This window comes from Quercus robur, chromosome 9, assembly GCF_932294415.1.
Source record: "Quercus robur chromosome 9, dhQueRobu3.1, whole genome shotgun sequence".
NCBI lineage: Eukaryota > Viridiplantae > Streptophyta > Magnoliopsida > Fagales > Fagaceae > Quercus > Quercus robur.
Window position 1 is genome coordinate 47,121,497 of NC_065542.1, and position 20,467 is coordinate 47,141,963.

Consider the following 20,467-nt stretch of genomic DNA (forward strand, 5'->3'; position numbering starts at 1 on the left):
AGATATACCGACCCGATCCGGACCGGCCCGGCCCGGTAGTGGAAAGTATTGTAAATTCGTGATTCGTTGATATAAAGCTTTATTATTAAACTTTTTTTTTTATTTTTGGTCTTAATTTGTTAGATTTTTGAGCATCAGTGCGCGTGTGTCTCTATCTCACTCTTTCATTTTCTGGAGTCTGTATTATTACCGTTTACTGATCACACTCAGCAGCAGCATCAAAGAAAGAGAGAGAGATGCTGGAAAACCCTACACCTACAGCTACAAATACAGCAGCAGCAGCAGCAACAACAGCAGACCCAGCGATCAAGCGCTATGCTCCTCCCAATCAGAGGTCTCTTTGTTTTTTCACTCTTTAACCTTCAATTTATTTATTACTGTAATTGATCTTTCTTTGAATAACAAATTGCAGGAATCGCAGTCTCAACAGGCGCAAGCCAGGTCACCATTGTTTTTCTCTTCTCCTTTATATATATATTTTTTTTTTCTTTTTCTTTTTTAATTTTATGGCTCCTCCTTTTTTTTTTTTTTTTTTTTTTTTATTAATCTAATGAATGGTGTTTATTTTATTTTATTACTCAAGAAAAGTAATTAGATCCTTTAATAGCTAACAATCTTCAGCTTCTTTCTAATTTTATACTCATTAAAACTCCTTTGTTTAACTAGCATAAAAGTGATAAAATTCAATAAAAAGGAGGCACAACCCTAGTTAATAAATACCAAGCAGCATTTCTTTCTTTCCAATGACACCACATTATTAAGCATGAAGGAACCGCTTTCCAACATGATCATAACTCCATCATAGAGTAAGGCATTACCACTCAGTGAAACAATAGATGAGGTATTTTACACATAAAACACCAGTCCTTCATAGTTATCAATAGGTTATCTAGAGTCAATGTCTTCCCTTATGTCGCGCACCACGACAAGAGAGCCACCCGTGCCCGTTCACAAATCTTCTGAATGCTCTACTTAAAACCTTGTGCTAGCTTTTCACTTGCAGACCTTGATTTTTATTAGGAATCCATTTCAAATTTATCTGCCTTCCCACATCATATTCGTTGCATGTTTTTCATCTAGCAATTACGAAAAGATTAGGATATCTCAAATGAAGTTTAGTCTCACCATTCCACATATTGAGATATCACCAACATCATATCTAATAAAAATGTGAAATTGTCCCATCCTATCTTTTTTATTCTTCCACAAAACCATACAATAAGGTCCCCTAACCTAGTCGGAGCACCAGCTCCCCCAAGTTGGCCCATACTTTAAATCTATAACCCTCCTCCACAACGCATTTTCTTCCATCTATATCACCACAAACACTTTCCCAGCAAAACTCGATTAATTAGTAATATCTTTGAAATCCCCAAACCTCCACAACAAATCAAGCTGCAAAAAACATTACAATTGAATAAATATTGTTTTGAGTTGCTCTCCCAACCCACCCTAGAGAAAATCACTTTGTGAAGTTTTTTCGACCTTCTTGCCACACCTACAAGCAATGGGATAAACATAGGAATAAGTTGGAAGGCTAGATAACTTACTTTTGATTAGATTGAGTCTCTTCCCTCTTGATGAGTACACTTCTTCCTAGCCTGCCAATTGCATTTGTATTCTCTCCAAAATGGAATCCCAAATGTGCCTTGCCTTGAAATGAGCTTCAAAAAGGTAAACACATATATCCACTACAGATATACATTAGGTTGCTTTGTACTAACGACGCACTACATTGGAACCCGAATTTAGTGAAATGTGGGAATGGGTTAACTTGGGCGTTCCCTGCAAGCAACGTGCTACATCAGCGCTCAAGTGTAGTGAAAAATGGACGAGAGTTACATATCATCTAAAAAAGGGCAAGAGTTCCTAAATGGACAGATGCCGGTAAAGAAGTTAGTCCAAGAGAGTGGTGTTGTGTGATTGTAGAATTCTTTTTAAGTTAAAAAGGAAATTTTTATAAGATGACTATAAGAACAGCTATGTTCTATAGTACTGAATTTTGGGTTATATATATATATAAATGAATGTTGGGTTGTTTGTAAGCAACATATCCATAAAATGAGTGAGAGGCCTTTACTGATGAAAGAATGAGTGAGAGTTTCTTGAGATGGTTTAACCATGTTCGGAGGAGAGCAAGCGATTAATGCACCAATAAGAAAGAGTGAGTTGATTATAATTGAGGGAACGGAAAAAGGTAGAGGAAGACCTAAATTAACATTAGTATAAGTAGTAAAAAGGGAAATGTCTATTGAGGAAATAACATAGAGGATGACTTTGGATAGAATAGAATGGTAGAAAAGAATACATGTGGATGACCCTAACTAAGTTGTTGAGAATTTATAGCCGATCACAAAAATTTTGGGACTAAGGTTTAGTTATTGTTGTTGTTGCTGCTGTTGTATGGATATAATGCTTTTTGTTTAATGATGAGAAGAAGTTTTCTTAATTTTCAGAAGTCATAAAGCTTTGTTTGAGGTTTGTGTGATGCAACCTTCTGCAAGATGTGATGATGAGGAAACCCTAGGCTTGATACCTAGAATTTTTTTTTTTTTTTTTTAATTTCCCATCCTTAAATTTTCAGTTTTGTGTAACGCTTTTTCATTTAGTGATGAGAACAAGTTTTCTAAATTTTCAAAAGTTATAAAGCTTTATTTGAGGTTTGTGTGATGCAATCTTCTTCAAGATGTGATGCCAGGGAGACCGTAAGTGTGATGTTGAGGAAACCCTAGTCTGATCTGATGCCAAGAAGTTTCTCTTTTTATTCTGTCCTTAAATTTTCAGCAACTTGTCACCTTTAAGACCCCCTAAAATCCAATATTTCAAAAACTAAACCATCCAGCCATTAAATATACCCAAATAACCCACATAAGCCAAAGTATTGTTATTGGGTTACTGATTGTTCGCTGCCCTGGAACAGCAACCCAAACCTTAGGTTTTTCCTTTTATTTCATCCACTAATCCTATTATTCCTTTTCTCCATTAGAAAACCTATACTCCTACTATTTCCAGCCCATTTTCCCACCAAAACCTAATTTGTGAAAATCCTAGTTGTCCAGAACTTCCAAATCTTACTTGGCTTCATTGCTCTTTGTCCTGCATCTTAAGCACTTTTTTGTGTTAAAAGCCTTAGGACTCCTAAAGTAATGAAAGACTAACTTAGACTCAAAGGAAATAAACCTACTATTTGCAGAATCTCCTCTAAATTTATATACTATAAATTACCAAAGTACCTTAATTTGCAAGAATTGTTGAAATTACTATTCTGCCTTGAATTCAAAACTGTCCATAAGTTGTAAAATAAAAACCCTAATTAAAGATTATTTTAATCCTAATACTTATTCCGAGACCTTCACATGTTGACCCAATAAAATAAATCATGAATGGACAATTCCAAAGTAGCAACAAAGTAGTCTTCCATGGCTGCATAAATCATACCATGTCCTTATCTACAATAGGTACATTTACTTTATCAGGTATGAGAAATCAATGGTTGGACTCTAAATTCATGCATGAATTAGTAAAGCTGTCATCTCAATTAACTTATGCATGCCTTTTTATCTTTATAAACTCGTACATATCTTTTTATTTTTGTTAGGCTGACTTATATAATGTGAGATTTACTGCTGCATTCTTTTAGGAAGCTCAATTTGTTCATCTGTCAACATAAACTTTTATATGTTAATTTGATGTCATTAAACTTTGCAGATCGGTTTGATCGAACAAATAATCTTTATGCAAATGATGTAGACAAGAATCAAGTTGCCGGTTCAAAAAACGTACCTGTCATAGATCTTGGGGATTCAGGGAGTAGCAATCTTCTGAATGAGAACCCACGTACAGGGTTAATAGCTTTACAGGGTTGTAGTAGCAGTGAAGCTTCTCAACTCTTGAGTGAGCGTATGTGTTACAACAATCTCTTAAAAATTATTATTTATGTTTGTGTGTGTGTGTGTGTGTTGGGGGGGGGGGGGGGGGGGGGGGGGTGCGGCTAGTCCCACATTACTGAAGAGTAGGGACCTGAATTTAGGATATGAGCTTACCAATGCTTACATATATGACCTTATCCACTCATCTTTGTGTCTTGAAGTGTACCCAAACATAATAGTGAAATCCCAATGGGTGCATGAGCTAATTACCAGGCAAAAACAAAGTGTACCCAAACATAATATTCAGTATTGACCTGATCAGCAAAAACTCTGCCAATGATGTAATGGATTCTAGGGCTGTAAGCAAGTCAAGCCGACTTAGGCTTTGTCATGCTTAGGCTTGGCTTCTAAGATCACAGGAGCTCTTGCTTGTTTTGAGCTAATAATAAGCTTCAGCTTCATTTGACATAAACTTGTTGAGGTCACAAGCAGTTTGGCAGCCCCATCATCTTTCTAAAAACTTTCAATTATAATTATTAAGCACTGAAGGTCTTGCCGCAATAACAGGTCCACAACCCAATCGGGTAAGAACCCACTATTATTACAGCTTATTCATCAAAGTTGAGAAAATCAGAGACCTATTTAGTTAAAGCTTGACTAAATTATGTGTGTAGCTGTGTGTGTGTGTGTGTGTGTGGTGAACCTGTTTATGAGCCTTGTTCATGAACCAGTTCATAACCATACTTTGTTAATATAAATGAGCTAAGCTTTGTCCTGCTAAAGCTGGGCTCCTTTTTAAAGGAGACTTTACAGCAGGCTTGAACTTTTTTTTAATAAATAAACAAGCTATTTTCAAGCTGAGTTCTGAGTTGCTCACACATGACTTGGCCCATTTTTTGCCTTAATGGATTCACATAATGAGATGCATGTTCTGAGCCCATTTTCTTTGGTGAAGGCTGAATTATGGTAGAAGTCATTGTCATGCATAATGAAATAAATTTATTCTTACATTCTAATAAAATCATTTGGCTGCTAAACACCAGAACTGTCATGGAAATTTGGGTCATTAACACTTCCTGTTAAAAGAGAACCTTAAATTATTTTCTTCAAAGACATGTGTGATATTTGTAATGGTTTGATATTGTGCTGCTATTTGGATTTAGTTTATTATCTTGTTATCTCCATCATTCATGTACTTTCAAATGTAGGTTGGGAAACCGCAATGCGTTCCTCCAATAATCCATCAATAGATCTAGCTGGTGAGTGGACAAACTTCTTAACATTTTCTTTATACTCCATCAAGATGGAGCCTAGACTAAATTTGAGTTGCTAAAAATTAGTTCATGAAAGTGTAGAGTTTAATGTAATATGTCTTTAATCAGTTTTAGGGTGTTGGTGAAACTTATTAATAGTTCAGGGGAGCTTAATGTATTTTAGCCTTGTAAACTTTTGAGTGGAGTTAAAAGGAGTCATTGATAAGGCCAAACAAGCACTCTCCTATTTTAGATGCATATCCCTTTGGAGCAGCCTTGTAATTGGTAGGGTGTAATTAATTACTAGTTTCTTGGTGTATTATGCTTTTGCACTATTGATCTTTCTCTATTGCTTTGGTTGTTCTGTAGATCTTTACCCAGGCTATGTTGCTACCTTAATAAATAAATTAAATTAAATTAAAAAGTATGAAGGTCTTGTCTATCTTTTATGCATATTCTCTCTTTTTTTTTTTCTTTTTTTTTTTTTTTTTATAAGTAACAGGTTTTTGTAGAGATGTATATTTCACCAAGTACAAAGAATGTATAGTAGATGCTCATCACAACTGAGCTCTATTGTACAATGATCAATAAACTCTAATAAGTTTGAGAAAGAGAAGCTTCCTGACACCAACAACCATTCAAACAGAGTTCTCAAAAAATGCAATTTCACATCTAAAGTTGTCCTTGCATGCCTTTAAAAATTCTTGCATTTATTTCCCTCCAGTTGCACACATCAAGCTGTGAGTAGCCTCCCATATCTCAATGTTCCGATTTTGCCTAAAACAGCCTTGCGAGCAAGCTAGTAAATCGACAACCCTTACAGGCATCACCATTGAACCCAAAAATGAGCAAAGACTGTATCCCACAATTCCCTATCAACATGGCATCAATCATGCATATTCTCTTTTCGAAAATATTATATATATATATATATATATATATTGAAAAATAACGGTGTATCAATATAACTATGATGGAATTGATTGCTTACACACATTGTGACTATATTGGCTGGTTTATTTACATTTTGGACTTTTCATACTTCAGAGAGACCAGTTATGTACCCTGGAAGTGGTTCATCAGCATGGAGTCAATCTAGAATTCCTCAGCAGGTGACTATGAAAATTCTCATTGATGTCTTGATGCCCCCCCCCCCCCCCTTCTCTCTCTTTCCTCTCTGTCTCTTATCTTTCTCACACCTGCAGATGGACTTTCTGGGTGAACTTCGCCGTGCAATGTGCAATGCACATGCCAGTTTTAGCACCTAACACTTCACGTTGCAACTTGCAAATCCTATGGACCTGGATTGTAGAGTACTTTTGGAACTCAATTTCAGGAGTACGTTGCAGCCAACTAGCCAAGACAGAAAAATCAGGAGTAGCGGTTGTTTTTGTTCATCAAAACTAATTATGTTCAACTCTGTTAGCTCATATGTGATTATGGCACAGAAGGTATTGTCCATGCATCTGGACTATCACACAACTAGCATCTACCGCTTGTTTGTAACCACCATATTAATATGGTTTATATATGCATACAAAAGACCGAGATCTCTCTCTCTCTCTCTCTCTCTCTCTCACTCTCTCTCTCTCATATATATACACACAGGTTATCTTTAGGAGTAAATGGGCTGGTAGCGATTTTGGAGTAATGGGGTGACAATAATGGGATCTGTAGAAATGTTTAAGGACAAGAACTGATGGCTTGATATAAAGGTCTAAGTTCCAACCACCCACCGTATATTTATTATGATTATTTTCATCTAAATCATTGATGACCATCTCCAATACTTTGTTCGTTTTCCTATCATTTGGATTTGCCACCATCCATGGTCCGAAGCACTTGCTCCCTGTTTCTAGCCTTCTTTAGTTTACCACACCATATTTCGTTTTACTTCCACATCTGTAATTCCCCATGTGATTTTCCTTCTCCTGCCAAATCAACTCTACAGGTCTTCCTATTTTGCTGACTTCTTCGGCATTTTCTTTGGCCATACATTCTATAGATAATTCTGAGTCTAAATTCAAAAGGAAGTAAATGAAATGTCCAAATCAGCCAATCAGGTACCACTTGGTTACGACCCAACTGTTAGGAGTAGGAGATGCCAATCAGTGTTTCCACGGGCTAGCAGCAATAACTTACCTTCTAGCAGCCTCTGATTTTATTGCTATCCGAAGGAGAGTTTATTGTAAAGCTATGAAGAACTATTCTTAAACGTTGGTTACTCTTGCTCTTGTTCAAGGGGCAAGTATGTGTCTGTGTGCATGCAATAAGGATAAGGCATATAAAAGGTTAGGAATGAGCAATACCCTATCAATGGCTTGATAAAAACTTGTAAACATATGAATTCAGGAAAGACGGAAACAGCACTAGGCGCAGGCGTATCACAAATCAAGCAAATCTTTCTTTGCTCAAGCATTTTGGTCCTTTCATAACGTTAGGAAGAAGGCTTACTCGCACTCAAGCATTTAGTAGCACATGAATTCTCAATGACACACTATTCAAAAAAAAGCACAACCCTCGATAAAGACTGAATTAGGCCACAAAGGAACCAAGAAATATGTCAAAGGTTGTATATCAATAATGTGTACCTTAATTAACAGGATTTGTATATTTTAGTCATTAAGCAAAAAATGCAATTCAAAGGGTAATTATCTTACATAAATTTCATTTTGGAATGAATGTGATAGGTTTTTTAAGAGATCAATCTTTCCACACAGGAATGATTCCTTGAGCTGCCAAACGTTTTTCAACCCAAAAGACAACATGTTTCCCAGTGATTTTCTTCTCATCAATGAGAAAGGGCTCAACTGTGCTTGCTCCTGAGCCATAGGAGGATAGAGAAAAGCCTTTTGCACCTGCAGGTTTGCCCAAAGCAAAAATAAATAAATAAATGCTAGTTTGGTGTTCATATGACTATGTGCAATTGGATAACAATCAGCATGCATGTATGAAGTACCTGTGAGGACTCCATCAGGGAAGAATGCCCAAAAAGAATAAGGATTATCATTCTTTAGAAAGGAACCTTCCAACTATCATTTTCAATCAAACCCAAGAAACATGATAAACACAGGAATCAATCCAAGAGAATTTTTGACAAAAATAGAAAGGAAAATACTAAAGCTAAACGTGATTGACCTCACCCTGTTGTCTTGGAAAGATAGTTCAATTTCAGAAAGATCAGGTTGAGCTTCAAGTATTGCTTTCAATGAAGGGATGACATCCTCCTCCATTAACTGAGGCAGTGGCTTGGCCGCAGCTTTTGCTGGAGGTTTGGCCTTTGCTGGAGCTTCTTCTTGAGCTGTCTTCTCCTCCTTTGTTTCAGCAGCCACTGGTATCCAAGACATTTGTAGTTTTCTTGAAATGATTTAACTTGTGCAACTTAACTGTTACAAATTATATAATATTAGATGAGAATGCAACTGCTTACCTGTAGAAGTAGACGATTCTTGCACAGCAGACCAAGCAACCATGTTTCTGTGATTAGTTACTAATTTACATACCCTCTGCAAATAAATAAATAAAAATTCACAAATATGCTTAACCTCCTTCTGGCCATCACAAATATAATTGTTTTTTTAAAGTGTGTGTGAGAGAGGTCAGTATAATTTTCCAAAATGAGAAAACTAGCTGATGTGGCACAAGACAAGCGGCCTAATAATTGTGTACACATATTAGAGTCCTAGACCATATCAAATTTTAGATGCCAAAATGATCTTCTCCATATCCCAGAGATCCTCTTATCTTTGCCATGATATTTCATGAGGAAGGACAACATAACTTTGAGCAGTGGCAGCCTCTGAGTAGGTAAATGGAATTTTTATTTTAATATAATTTAATTGCTATAATAAGTGGGAGAGGAGATCAAATCAAACATTCATTCTCTTCCTGAAGGAGATTAATAAACCATTGGACTATAAGTGAGAGAGGTAAATGATTTTTTTTTCTTTTTTTTTGAGAAGAGGTGGTAAATGAATTTGATTGTATGCAAATGGTCCTTGCCATTGTTTATATTTTTGCAAAATTTTTCATTCACAGCAATAACCAAGCATGGCCTACTATAATTATAATTAACCAAATCTCTGAACTTATTAAATAAAACACAAATTTAAACCAAAAAAAAAAGTTTTATATATAGGAAATACATACCAGAGAAAGAGTGGATGATGAAGTAGGTTTGGTACTTTGCGTGAAATATGAAGAAGAGCAAGAAGAAGAAGAAGAAGAAGAAGATGATGATGATGATGATGATGATGGTGATGGAAAGCTTGAAACTCCAACTGCTCCTCCTCCTCCTCTTCCTAGCATCATTGCCATTTGCATTTGCTATTCTCACTCCAAACTTTCCTTTTTCTTCTTTTTTTTCTTTTCTCTTTTTCGTATTTGTTTCAATTTAATCACCACTTTTTTTTTTCTACTCGTTCATTTTATTTTATTTTTTTATCTGAAAGGAGAAAGGAAACTATTGTAACGCTGAACACACAATAGAAGAGAGTACAATGAAAGAGATCATAAAATGGAAAGGATACTTGTGGTCCACATGGTGTATGGGACAACATATACCACTAAATTTGTTTTCCTTATTCTATTGAAGTATATACGAGTGAAAAAAAAATAGAGTCTGTCCAGAAAGACCTGTGTACATAGTTTGTGAGAACTTTCATCCATACGTACATGACAAAATGAAACTTATCAGCCACATGTTTGTCTTTTATCTTATGAAATACATCGATTTCTTCTCATTTTTGTATCTGCATTGGGTTAATTTTACGCTGATTTTATAGCTTCAAAATCTAATTTTTATATTTTAGTTAACAATAATTTTAGTGATTAGCGGGACATAAATTTTTTTTTTTTTTTTTAATATAAGTAGTGGGACATAATTTTAAATGATATCTGATCTTCTAAAAACAATTATTAGTTTTTGGTTAAAAAAAAATGATTAGTTTTTTTTTTTTTTTTTGGGAAAAAAGAATGATTTGTTCAAATCAAAATAATGGGTTATCTTTTTTATTTGGGTAAATTACAGAAAACTACCTGAGGTTTGAGGAAATACTAAACACATCCACAACTTGTTAAAAATGGCCAATTTAATCCTTCAACACAAACGGTATTAACATCCACCGTTAATAACAAACTTCTCTATTAAAAAAAAAAACTCAAATCTAAATCTCTCTCTCTCTCTCTTCGTTTCTATTTCTTAATCTCAGTCTCTCTCAACTTTCTTTTTCTTTATCTAAATCATTCTATGAAATTTTCTCCCTTTTTCTTCTTAAAATAAACAACATAGCAATTGTTTTTTTGGTTCTTTTTTCTTCAAAAAAAAAAAAAATAACGAAAAAGGTGATTACTTTGCTACTTTCTGTTTGGTAGCCGAGAAAATCAAAGAGAAAAGCTTAGAAAATCAAAAGGAAAATCCATAGAAAAAGCCTTATCTCCTCCATGTAGTGTTTGGAAGCCGAGAAAATGAAAAGAAAAAGAAAAAGCTCCTTAAAAAACATGCCCTTTCTCCTCCACAAAGAAACCCAAGAAAACCCAATCACACCATCTAAGGTCCTAAATCCACCACAAAATTGCCATCAACCACCAAGCAAACATCAAAACTGTTGATACCCATGTCAGCCAAACCCAAATCCAGTCCCACCACCACAAGATCTCTACATCGAAATAGAGAGGTGAGAAAGGAAGCAAACCCATCATCCATCATCAGCAAGATTTAGACAACCAAAGGCAAAGAAAATTGAGAGAGAAAGAGTATAAAATGAGATTGTGAAAAAGAAAAGAGAGAGAGAGATTCAGATTTGGAAAAACAAAAAATTGAGAGAGAAAGAGAGTATGATGAGATTAAGAAAAAGAAAAGAGGTAAGAGAGTAAGACTTTGTTATTAACGGTGGATGTTAATACCGTTTATGCTGAAGGATTAAATTGGCCATTTTTAACAAGTTGTGGATGTGTTAGGCATTTCCTCAAATCTTAGGTAGTTTTCTGCATTTTTTATTTTTAGTCTATTAATCACTATCATAGTTTATTTAAATGCCTTTTGAATTGTGTAGGACCCTTTTTTGAAAGGTTCCTTAGGCCCGGGCCCAATGTAAATCTATGGGTCTATTGAAGGGCTAAAGAAGATGTGAGATGCTAAGTAAAGGAACTAGGCTTGGTCCCACCGTGGCCTATCTGAGCCATTTTAATGGATCAATATACACATAAGTAAGTCCAAAATACAACAATATATATGCAAAAATTACGAAAAACAACATAATATTGGCAAGCATGAATATATTCAATGAGCTCTAATTAATACCTCAAAGAACCCATACACAAATCCTATTAAGAAATAACACATAATCCATAGGCTCCAAACTTAACAGACTTAAATAAACCCTTGAGGTCCTACAAGACTTGTAAAGCTTGGACTCTTGGATCAATGTGTAGCCCTTAAATAATACTGCAAAGGATGACTCCTTTCAATACCATTTTCTAGGAACTTAACCTAAGTTTTATACTTCCACTGTGATTGCTAATTTTCTCTATTACTATTTTCTTTTTTTTACTATTTCTTGTTGTTCTTCCATGGCTGATCCCTTCCCCTTTTATACTAGTCTTAGAGGGCCTCAAAATTACAATATTTTTCACTTTGCCTTGGTCTTGCTCTATGTGGTTCTTTCTTTTCTTGCTCTTGTTTCTCCTTCTTGGGAACCCGTCCTTGAAAGTGCTTCAGGTTGTTTTCCTTTCATAAGAGATGCATTTAATTTTCCTAAGCAATTCAAACATTGGTTGAGGTCAATAAGGATGGGTCTTCTCTCGAGGCTGGGAGAGGGACATTTCGAAGGTTTCCCTAATCTGATAGGGACTCTATGCTTTGAGCATCATTTTTGAAAATGTTATAGGTCCTTCTTTTATTTTGGTGAACTTCTAAAATGCATTGGGCATTCTCTTTCCATTGTTATTTCCTCCTGCTCGTGGTTCCTCAAGCGTCTTCCTCATGGATTAGTTGGTTTTCAACCTAGGTCCCAAGGCTTGGTGGGATCATTTGTCCCTTTCAATCCTTTCTCCCTAGGGAACTCAATCATTTGTGTTTGTTTCCCTGGTAAACCCTTCTTGGGCTCCCCTTTTTGATGGGCTGGTCTCATTTGAGGACCTCCTTCCTTGCACCCTTTTATTGGGTCATTTTACACCTTGTTCAAGGTGTTTTTTTCCTTCTTTCTTTTTGAATGCTCTAAAATGTGTAAAAACACAAGAGCTATTTAGACTCCCAAATAAAAATTACGACTTGATAGATTTTACTCTAACTTCTACTAAGTGCAGAACAGAGTAAATGCGAGCGTATAGACAAATAAACTACTCTAACCTATATTCATAATAACACAATAGTAAAATGAAAGGTAAAAGAGTAGGGAAGAAAGATGCAAACATAAAGACAACACAGCGATATGTTATTGAAGAGGAAACCGAAGTTCTCGGCGTAAAACCTCTCTACTGCTCTCCAAGCGATAATCAATCCACTAGACAATCAATTGGGATACATAGGTTAGCAAGAGGGACTACCTGATGTACCTAATTTACCTGATGTACCTAAGCTCTTTAAGCTCTTACTCCAACAAGGCTTCTCGAAACCGTGTCTTGTCAAACTCTTTAGATCTCGCAACAAGCTTCATGTTGCTTCTGCCATCCTTGGCTTCTTCCAATACTTCCCAGCAGCACCAAAACCTCACTGAACACTCTGAAAGGGTGTGGTAAGTGTTTGGGCTATCAACCTCTCAAGGATATGAAAATGGAGAGGTAAGAGTTGAGGAAAATCCACAAGTAATTGTGTAGAAGATTGTGGATATAACAATTTCTAACTCTCAAGGTTTGTGGCTAGAGTTTTCTCTCAAAAGTACTCCTCAACATTTATAGGTAATATGAGTATATATAGTGTGGGTACAGAAACTAGAAAGTATACATCAAATAGGACAATCTAGCAAAACAGAATGTTTCGTGAGTGTCTCGCGGAAGGCCTTACCCGTGAGCTACTCGCGAAACATAGTTGTCTCCATCCTGTCCTGACTCTTCGCATTCTAGTCATGTGCAGGACACATGCATCATTTTGCGGGATGCTTAGTCGCAAGCTACTTGTGAAAACTCTTTAGTCTTCAATTTGCTTGAGTCTTCACATTCTCTCTCACATACAACCCTTACAATTAAATCCCACAATAAATACAGGGTACAAAAGATTGAATAAAATTACAATCAAATTTGGCACGGAATAAAAGCCAACAAAACACATAGTTGTAAATTACAACTTTACACTTTTATTGTTGGGCTTTTGGCCTCAATCTTCATGACTTCTCTTCCTTTTTGCAAAGGTGTGTCATAGAACCATAGGACCTCTATACTTATGTGAGGCCCATGACTTGGTTTTTTAGGCTGGACTTATTCTTCTAATTTTTTGGGTATAAAAAAATTGCAAGTCTTACATTAAGTATTTTCTAAATTTTCTTCATAATTAAGTAATAATTTTTTTTAAAAAAACCTACATTTTTATGAAACATATACTTTTTTTATGTCCAAAATTCTACATTTTTATTCATGCTTTAACCATAATATGAACAACTTTTTGACCATTGTGATTGAAGTCTACCAATTGAATGATAGGTATATAACACAAAACATATATTGAAACTCTTTTCATGATTAATATAGCATATAGAGACATACTTAACCCAAAATACCTAAACTCAATGGATATGATTTCAACTATGTTATATTAACTATTTATTCTTCTCATCATTATTCAATGTGAAATTTCACTTACATGTATATACCCGACAACTAATACTGATAAAGCCTCTCATCCTCTGTCCATACCAAATCTTGATCCAATTCTTTAGCCGATTGAGCTGGTTGATTAGCTACCTTGTTGCAAAACTTTCGTGATTGTGACACTGCAATAGACCTGAAATTTAAAAACATACTCTTTGTTCCCTGCAGCAGATGCCAAAAGCTAGAGTCATCATAATTTCAGGTCTATCAATACCTTTGTAACTATAGAGCTAACTCCCTTAAGGATCATGTCATGATTTTACAGGTCTATCGCAAGCTAAACTGCATAGTACTCAGCCCTGGTTTCTACCTTTTCCTTGTAACAACTGATTTTATCATGTATCCTTTCAGTAAACTCCATTATTAAACAAAAAGTATGGAATGTTGAAAATTATGTCACCATCATCTTGCAAGAAGTAATTATGTTCATATTATATATTGCAAGAACTAATCATGCCTATGATTATTATACCAAGTTGTGCCAAATAAATTAAATTTAAAAAAAAAAAAAAAAAAAAAAAAACTTTCATTTTCAGGGGAAAAAAAACAGGAGATTTTTGTTTTCCCTTTTGGATGTAATGTAAAATAATGTCAGTGTAACTGGAAATCTAAGTTATATATATAAAAGATTATTAAAAAAAAAAGTTTTATATATAAAAACGAGCCTGTAAAAAATAAAATAAAAAGGAGAGTTTTGTTTGAGAATACGACCTCAAAAGCTTTAAACGGCATGAACGACATCTACTACTTCTACTCATAGTTTTCAGAACTGGACTAGACTGGGAGGTCGGACCGTGAAAACCAAGAACCGGGATGAAAATCGGTTTTTTTAGCATAAAAAACCGGATTTTTTGTTAATTCCGTGAACCGCTAAAACTAGGGCTGGACTGCACGAACCGGTGAGAATCATGTGGTCCAACCCCTTAGCAATATTTTTTTTTTTTTTTAAAAACAACTTAACACAATTTTATTCTACTTAATTAAATTATCCATCTCTTACAAGGAATAAAAAATATATAATTAAAATCCTTCAAAGATATTCAACTTTACTTCAAAAATTAATCATAAATTTTAATGTTTTCAATTATTTTATTTTATTAACTTTCTTATTTAATTATTAAATATATGCTTGAAAATCATTAAATTTCCCTCACATATATAGATATATTGTCAATTTTGCTAGTTTTATAAATTTAATATCTATATTTAGGCTTTAATTAATTATTAAATTAATTATGACGTCATCACAGTTTGACCCTGGTTCGACATCGGTTTGACCTCAAAAACCTTGAACCTCTCCCTTTTACGTTTCAATGAACGGTCCGGGTCTAAAAACCTTGCTTCTACTACCTAAATAGTCATCGTTTAAGCGAGGAAAGGGAGAGAGAGGGAAAACCCAGAGAAAAGGGGAGAGAGAGAGAGAAATCAAGGGAGCAAAGCAAAGAGAGCAAGCTAGATGGTTACCCCATTGATGTGTTCACTTATTTTGTCAATTAAAAAAAATCTCTCTCCAAATGGATGGTTAAAGGTGGGTTCACATTTGAAAGCCAAATCATGAAAAATAGGTTTGCAATTTTTTTTTTCCTTTTTTTCCTATATATTCTTGGAAAGGTGATTAGGTTGCATTGAATTCTGAGAATTAAGAGCTTTAAAAATAAAAAAAAATAATAATAATAAAGCTAGGCAATTGTAAGCTAGTTTTAAACATGCAAGTGCAACTACTTGGTTTTATTGTGGTGAATTTTTAATTTTGTTGACACTAAAGCAGTATGGAATTTATAGCCAGAGGATTTTTTTTCCCCATCAGTTTTCTCAAATTATCTACTTGATTCCATTTGCTCATAAAAAGAAATGATTCCTAAAAGTGAATTTTCAGAGATTGTTGGTCCACATTTTTAGTGGAGAGTTTTTGAGCAAGCAAGTCCAGAGCCAGAGGTGAACAAGACAACCCAAGCCCAAGTTGAACCTCATTTCTGTTCCACGGTAGCCAATTGTGGGTGCAAATAATCTAAATATCCAGTTCATTTAACTTATTTTATATAAATATAATATATATATATATATATATATTTATATATTCACATGGTGGTTCAATGTGAGAGCATTAGTACCTGCACCGCCATATGCCATATGTTGGCATATTTTACCATCAAAGCACAAAAATCATGCTTTATCTGGGCTTCTAATTGTAAATTTTTTTACAATATTGCTACAGTACCTCTTATATGTAAGATGGTACTATAGCAGGCTTGTATATATTTTTTACTAATTTATTCTCTCTCCTTCATTAGCTGTCTCCTACTTTGTCTCTTCGTCTCCCACCTCTCTCTCTCTCTCATTTCTTTGTGTCTTCCACGTCTATCTCTCTCTCATTTCTCTGGTTCTCTCTGTAGCAGTGTAGCCTCAGTCCTTACTCGTGTGTTTGAGATCAGCATGGTGGCGAGGCTGATGGCGCGAATGAGATTGGTGTGGTGGCATGGAGGTCAACGTGCGATGGGGATCGGCGTGGAGAACGATGTGAAGACTGTCGTTTGGTTTCTTTTGGTTTTTTTGGCCCCTCCATGGCAAACGCATGAGCAGCAGACAAGCTTTGGACATACTCGGAAGTAAAGCACGCGTAAGGCCCAAGCACTACCAACTTGTACCCAGCCAATACAAGAGTGGTGGGTCATGGGTCAGAGGTAAGTGAGGGTACGGTCTAGCAGTGGGGAGAAGTGGGGTACCTATTCTGGGGTTCCCCTTCAAACTCTTTTGAGGGAGATGTCCTACTGGAATGACATACCACCCAAAAGAGGGAAGGATAAGTTGGAATCACTAGGTGCATGCCAGGAGGGATAGTAAAAGAGAATACCCACACTATTGCGGATAAGAATGCCACGGTGAACAAGCAAACAAAATAGTTTTCTTTGTCTGGTAATGAAGAAGGCATAGCCAGCACAGATAAGTGGTGGTGTTTGGGTAGCTAACAAACCAGTGGGTGATCTAGAAGGACATCCACACCTAGACAAAAGTGGTTAAAGGGTGAAATGGTAAAAAACTAGTCACGGCAGGCCGTATATAAAGAGCCTCCGCCATGCACAGTAGGATAATCAACATAGCAACAATCATAACGAGAGATTCACAACAACAACAATGACCACTATAACACACGAGTAAGAGCTAGAAAGAAAATGGTGGGAAAACCAGAGTAACAAAATGGAGAGAATAAAAAAGAAAGAGAAAGTTGGGAAGAAAAAATAGAAAGAGAATAGAATGGCAGGCATGCACCAATAGGCTAACCCCTTCTCTCCCTCTAAAAGCCTATCCTCTGTTAAGGATTAAGGATTTTCTAGACATAAGCCATTTAGGCCCGTTCTCTCAAAGTGAGTAATTTCTACAGCAAGATCTTCCTCAGAGGTTATTCACATTGAGGGAGTGGTTCCCTCCTTGGTCATAGTCCTGTAATGCAACTGAGCACTGCATACTAGCCATTCCATCCTTGCTTTTATTGATTAAGTATGGGTATTATTTCTCTTTGACCTTTGCCATTTCATTTGTAATGTATTTCTTTGTGTTGTGCCATTCTCTTTCTTTATTTTAATTGAGAATCCTTTACTTATTTTGTCTAACAGCAAGTATATTTCTTTTATTGTTGTCATATTGTATTTGCCTACCATAACTCTTGTGCAATAATCTCATCTGTCATGGGCATGTGACTAAAGTTTCAACAAAGAGGCTTTAGCTTGTGCACAAGCTGGTTTAAGTGAGTTGCAATTGGACCAGTTTTGACTCTCTTACCTAAGAGGCAGGTGCAAAGAAGTATGTTGCTAATAGATTTTTCCGTTACCAAATGGTGGATGGAAAATCAGTGGTGGATCAAGCACAAGACTTCCAAATGATTGTGGCAGAATTGAGGTCTGAAGGCATAAAGATTGGAGACAATTTGGTGGTAGCTGGCATAATTGATAAACTACCACAATCTTGGAGGGAGTTCCAAAAGACTCTGCGGCACAAACAAAAGGAGACATCCTTGGAGACTTTGATCACACGCATCGTGTGGAGGAGGAGGCTAGAGGACAAGATGCACTCATGACACAAGAGAGCAATGATAATTCCACCACAAAGGTAGACCTTATTTCATCCAATAATAATATGCCCAAAAATCATTTTCCTAGAAATGTTCAATTGAAGCCTAAAAAAAGAGCCTTTAAAAATAATAATAGACCTCAAGGAAGGGGAAACCCAAATAAAAATTACAATAAGAACCAAGGACCCCCTTCACGAGATCAATTTAATAGATCCTGTTTTGTTTGTGGCAAGAGTGGGCATATTGCTCGATTTTGCAAATTTCGGAAACATGAATCTGTCCCGCAGGCTAATGTAATCGAAGAGCCTTTAGTGGCTATGATTACAGACATCAATATGGTGCAATATGTTGAAGGGTGGTGGGTAGATTCTGGTGCTAATAGGCACGTCTGCTATGACAAGAATTGGTTCAAATTGTACACTCCTTTTGAAGAAGAAAAAACTGTTATGCTTGGTGACTCTAGTAAAACCAAGGTTCTTGGGAGTGGTGAGGTTGAATTGAAATTCACTTCTAGACGTGTGCTAACATTGAAAGATGTACTTTACACTCCGTCCATGAGGAAGAATTTGATGTCAAGTTTTTTGCTTAATAAGGCTGGCTTCAAGCAAACTATGGAATCTGATAATCATGTAATCACAAAAAAGGGATTATTTGTGGGCAAGGGTTATGCTTGTGATGGAATGTTTAAATTGAATGTTGAGAATAATAAAGCATCTACCAGTTCAGTTTATATGCTTTCTTCTATTAATTTTTGGCATGCTCGTTTGTGTCATATAAATAGTAGCTATGTGGGAATCATGAGTAGTTTAGGATTAATTCCAAGACTGTCAAAAGATTTTGAAAAATGTGAAACTTGTAGTCAAGCTAAGATTACAAAAAGGCCTCATAAATGTTGTAAGAAATACCGAATTGCTTGAGTTAATTCATTCCGATTTATGTGAATTTAAGGGAATTTTAACTCGTGGAGGAAATAGATATATTATCACTTTTATTGATGATTTCTCAAAATATACAACTATTTATTTGTTGAAAAATAAAAGTGATGCTTTTGAAAAATTTCAAGATTTTTTAAAAGAAGTTGAAAATCAATTCGGTAGAAAAATAAAAAGAATAAGAAGTGATAGAGGCCGTGAGTATGAATCAAGTGCATTCAACTCATTTGCTCAGTCTTTGGGAATTATCCATGAAACTACTGCACCATATTCACCTGCTTCTAATGGTGTGGCTAAAAGAAAAAATAGAATTTTAATTGAGTTAACAAATGCCATGTTAATTGAATCTGATGCACCTTTACATTTTTGGGGTGAAGCTATTTTAACTGCATGTCATGTTTTGAATAGGGTGCCACATAAAAAGTCACACACCACACCTTTTGAGATGTGGAAAGGACATAAGCCAAATTTGGGATATTTGAGAGTATGGGGTTGTCTTGCTTATGTAAGGCTTACTGACCCTAAAATGCCTAAATTAGGTATAAGAGCTACTACCTGTGCTTTTCTTGGTTATGCGATTAATAGTGCAGTCTATAGATTTTTTGATCTTGAAAACAAAATAATTTTTGAATCTGATGATGCAATTTTTCATGAAGAAAAATTTCCTTTTAAATTGAAAAATAGTGGGGGTGAAGAAAATATTTTGTCACAACCTAGTTCTTCTACTTCACATTTACAACATCAAGAAAATTTTGAAATGGAACCTAGAAGGAGTAAAAGAGCTAGAGTTGAAAAGGATTTTGGTCCTGATTATTATGTTTTTAACATTGAGGAAAATCCCCAAAATTTAAAAGAGGCTTTAACATCACCTGATGCTATACTTTGGAAAGAGGCTGTAAATGATGAGATGGAATCTCTAATTTCTAATAGAACTTGGAAATTAGTAGATCTTCCACCGGGTTGTAAAACCATAGGTTGTAAATGGGTCCTTAGAAAAAAGTTGAAACCGGATGGGTCAATAGATAAGTTTAAAGCTAGACTTGTTGTAAAAGGATTTAAACAAAAAGCTGATCTTGATTTCTTTGATACATTTTCTCCGGTAACAAAAATTACATCTATTAGATTGTTAATTGCCATTGCTGCAATTTTTGATTTGAAAATTCATCAAATGGATGTAAAAACTGCTTTTCTAAATGGGGACCTAGAGGAAAAGATTTATATGGACCAACCCGAAGGCTTTGTAGAGCCTGGACAAGAAAGCAGGGTATGTAAGCTAACTAAATCCCTATATGGCTTAAAACAAGCACCTAAGCAGTGGCATGAAAAGTTTGATTCCTGCATGATTGAGAATGGTTATAAATCAAATGAATGTGATAAATGTATTTATTCTAAATCATAGAATAATTTACATGTTATTATTAGCCTTTATGTGGATGATATGTTGATTTTTGGCTCAAATATGCATGTTATAAATGAAACAAAAAATATGCTTAAAAGCCATTTTGATATGAAAGATCTTGGTGAGGCTAATTTTATTTTGGGCAT

General features: G+C 35.4%; 2 protein-coding genes across 2 annotated transcripts; one reads left to right on the forward strand and one right to left on the reverse strand.

Moving 5' to 3' along the window:
- Window positions 1–106: 106 nt before the first annotated feature.
- On the forward strand, window positions 107–6,682 carry LOC126698761 (uncharacterized). Its single transcript, XM_050396185.1, has 6 exons — window positions 107–334; window positions 413–441; window positions 3,709–3,900; window positions 5,078–5,128; window positions 6,170–6,234; window positions 6,328–6,682. The coding sequence occupies exons 1-6, from the start codon at window positions 237–239 to the stop codon at window positions 6,388–6,390; spliced, it is 498 nt and encodes a 165-aa protein (XP_050252142.1). The 5' UTR covers window positions 107–236; the 3' UTR covers window positions 6,391–6,682.
- A 988-nt stretch (window positions 6,683–7,670) lies between these two features.
- On the reverse strand, window positions 7,671–9,650 carry LOC126698760 (uncharacterized). The gene is made up of 5 exons (XM_050396184.1): window positions 9,272–9,650; window positions 8,553–8,628; window positions 8,266–8,453; window positions 8,082–8,154; window positions 7,671–7,980 (listed from the first exon to the last, which is right to left on the reverse strand). Exons 1-5 carry the CDS (start codon window positions 9,443–9,445, stop codon window positions 7,826–7,828), a joined length of 666 nt encoding a protein of 221 aa, XP_050252141.1. The 5' UTR covers window positions 9,446–9,650; the 3' UTR covers window positions 7,671–7,825.
- Between the last annotated feature and the right edge of the window lie 10,817 nt (window positions 9,651–20,467).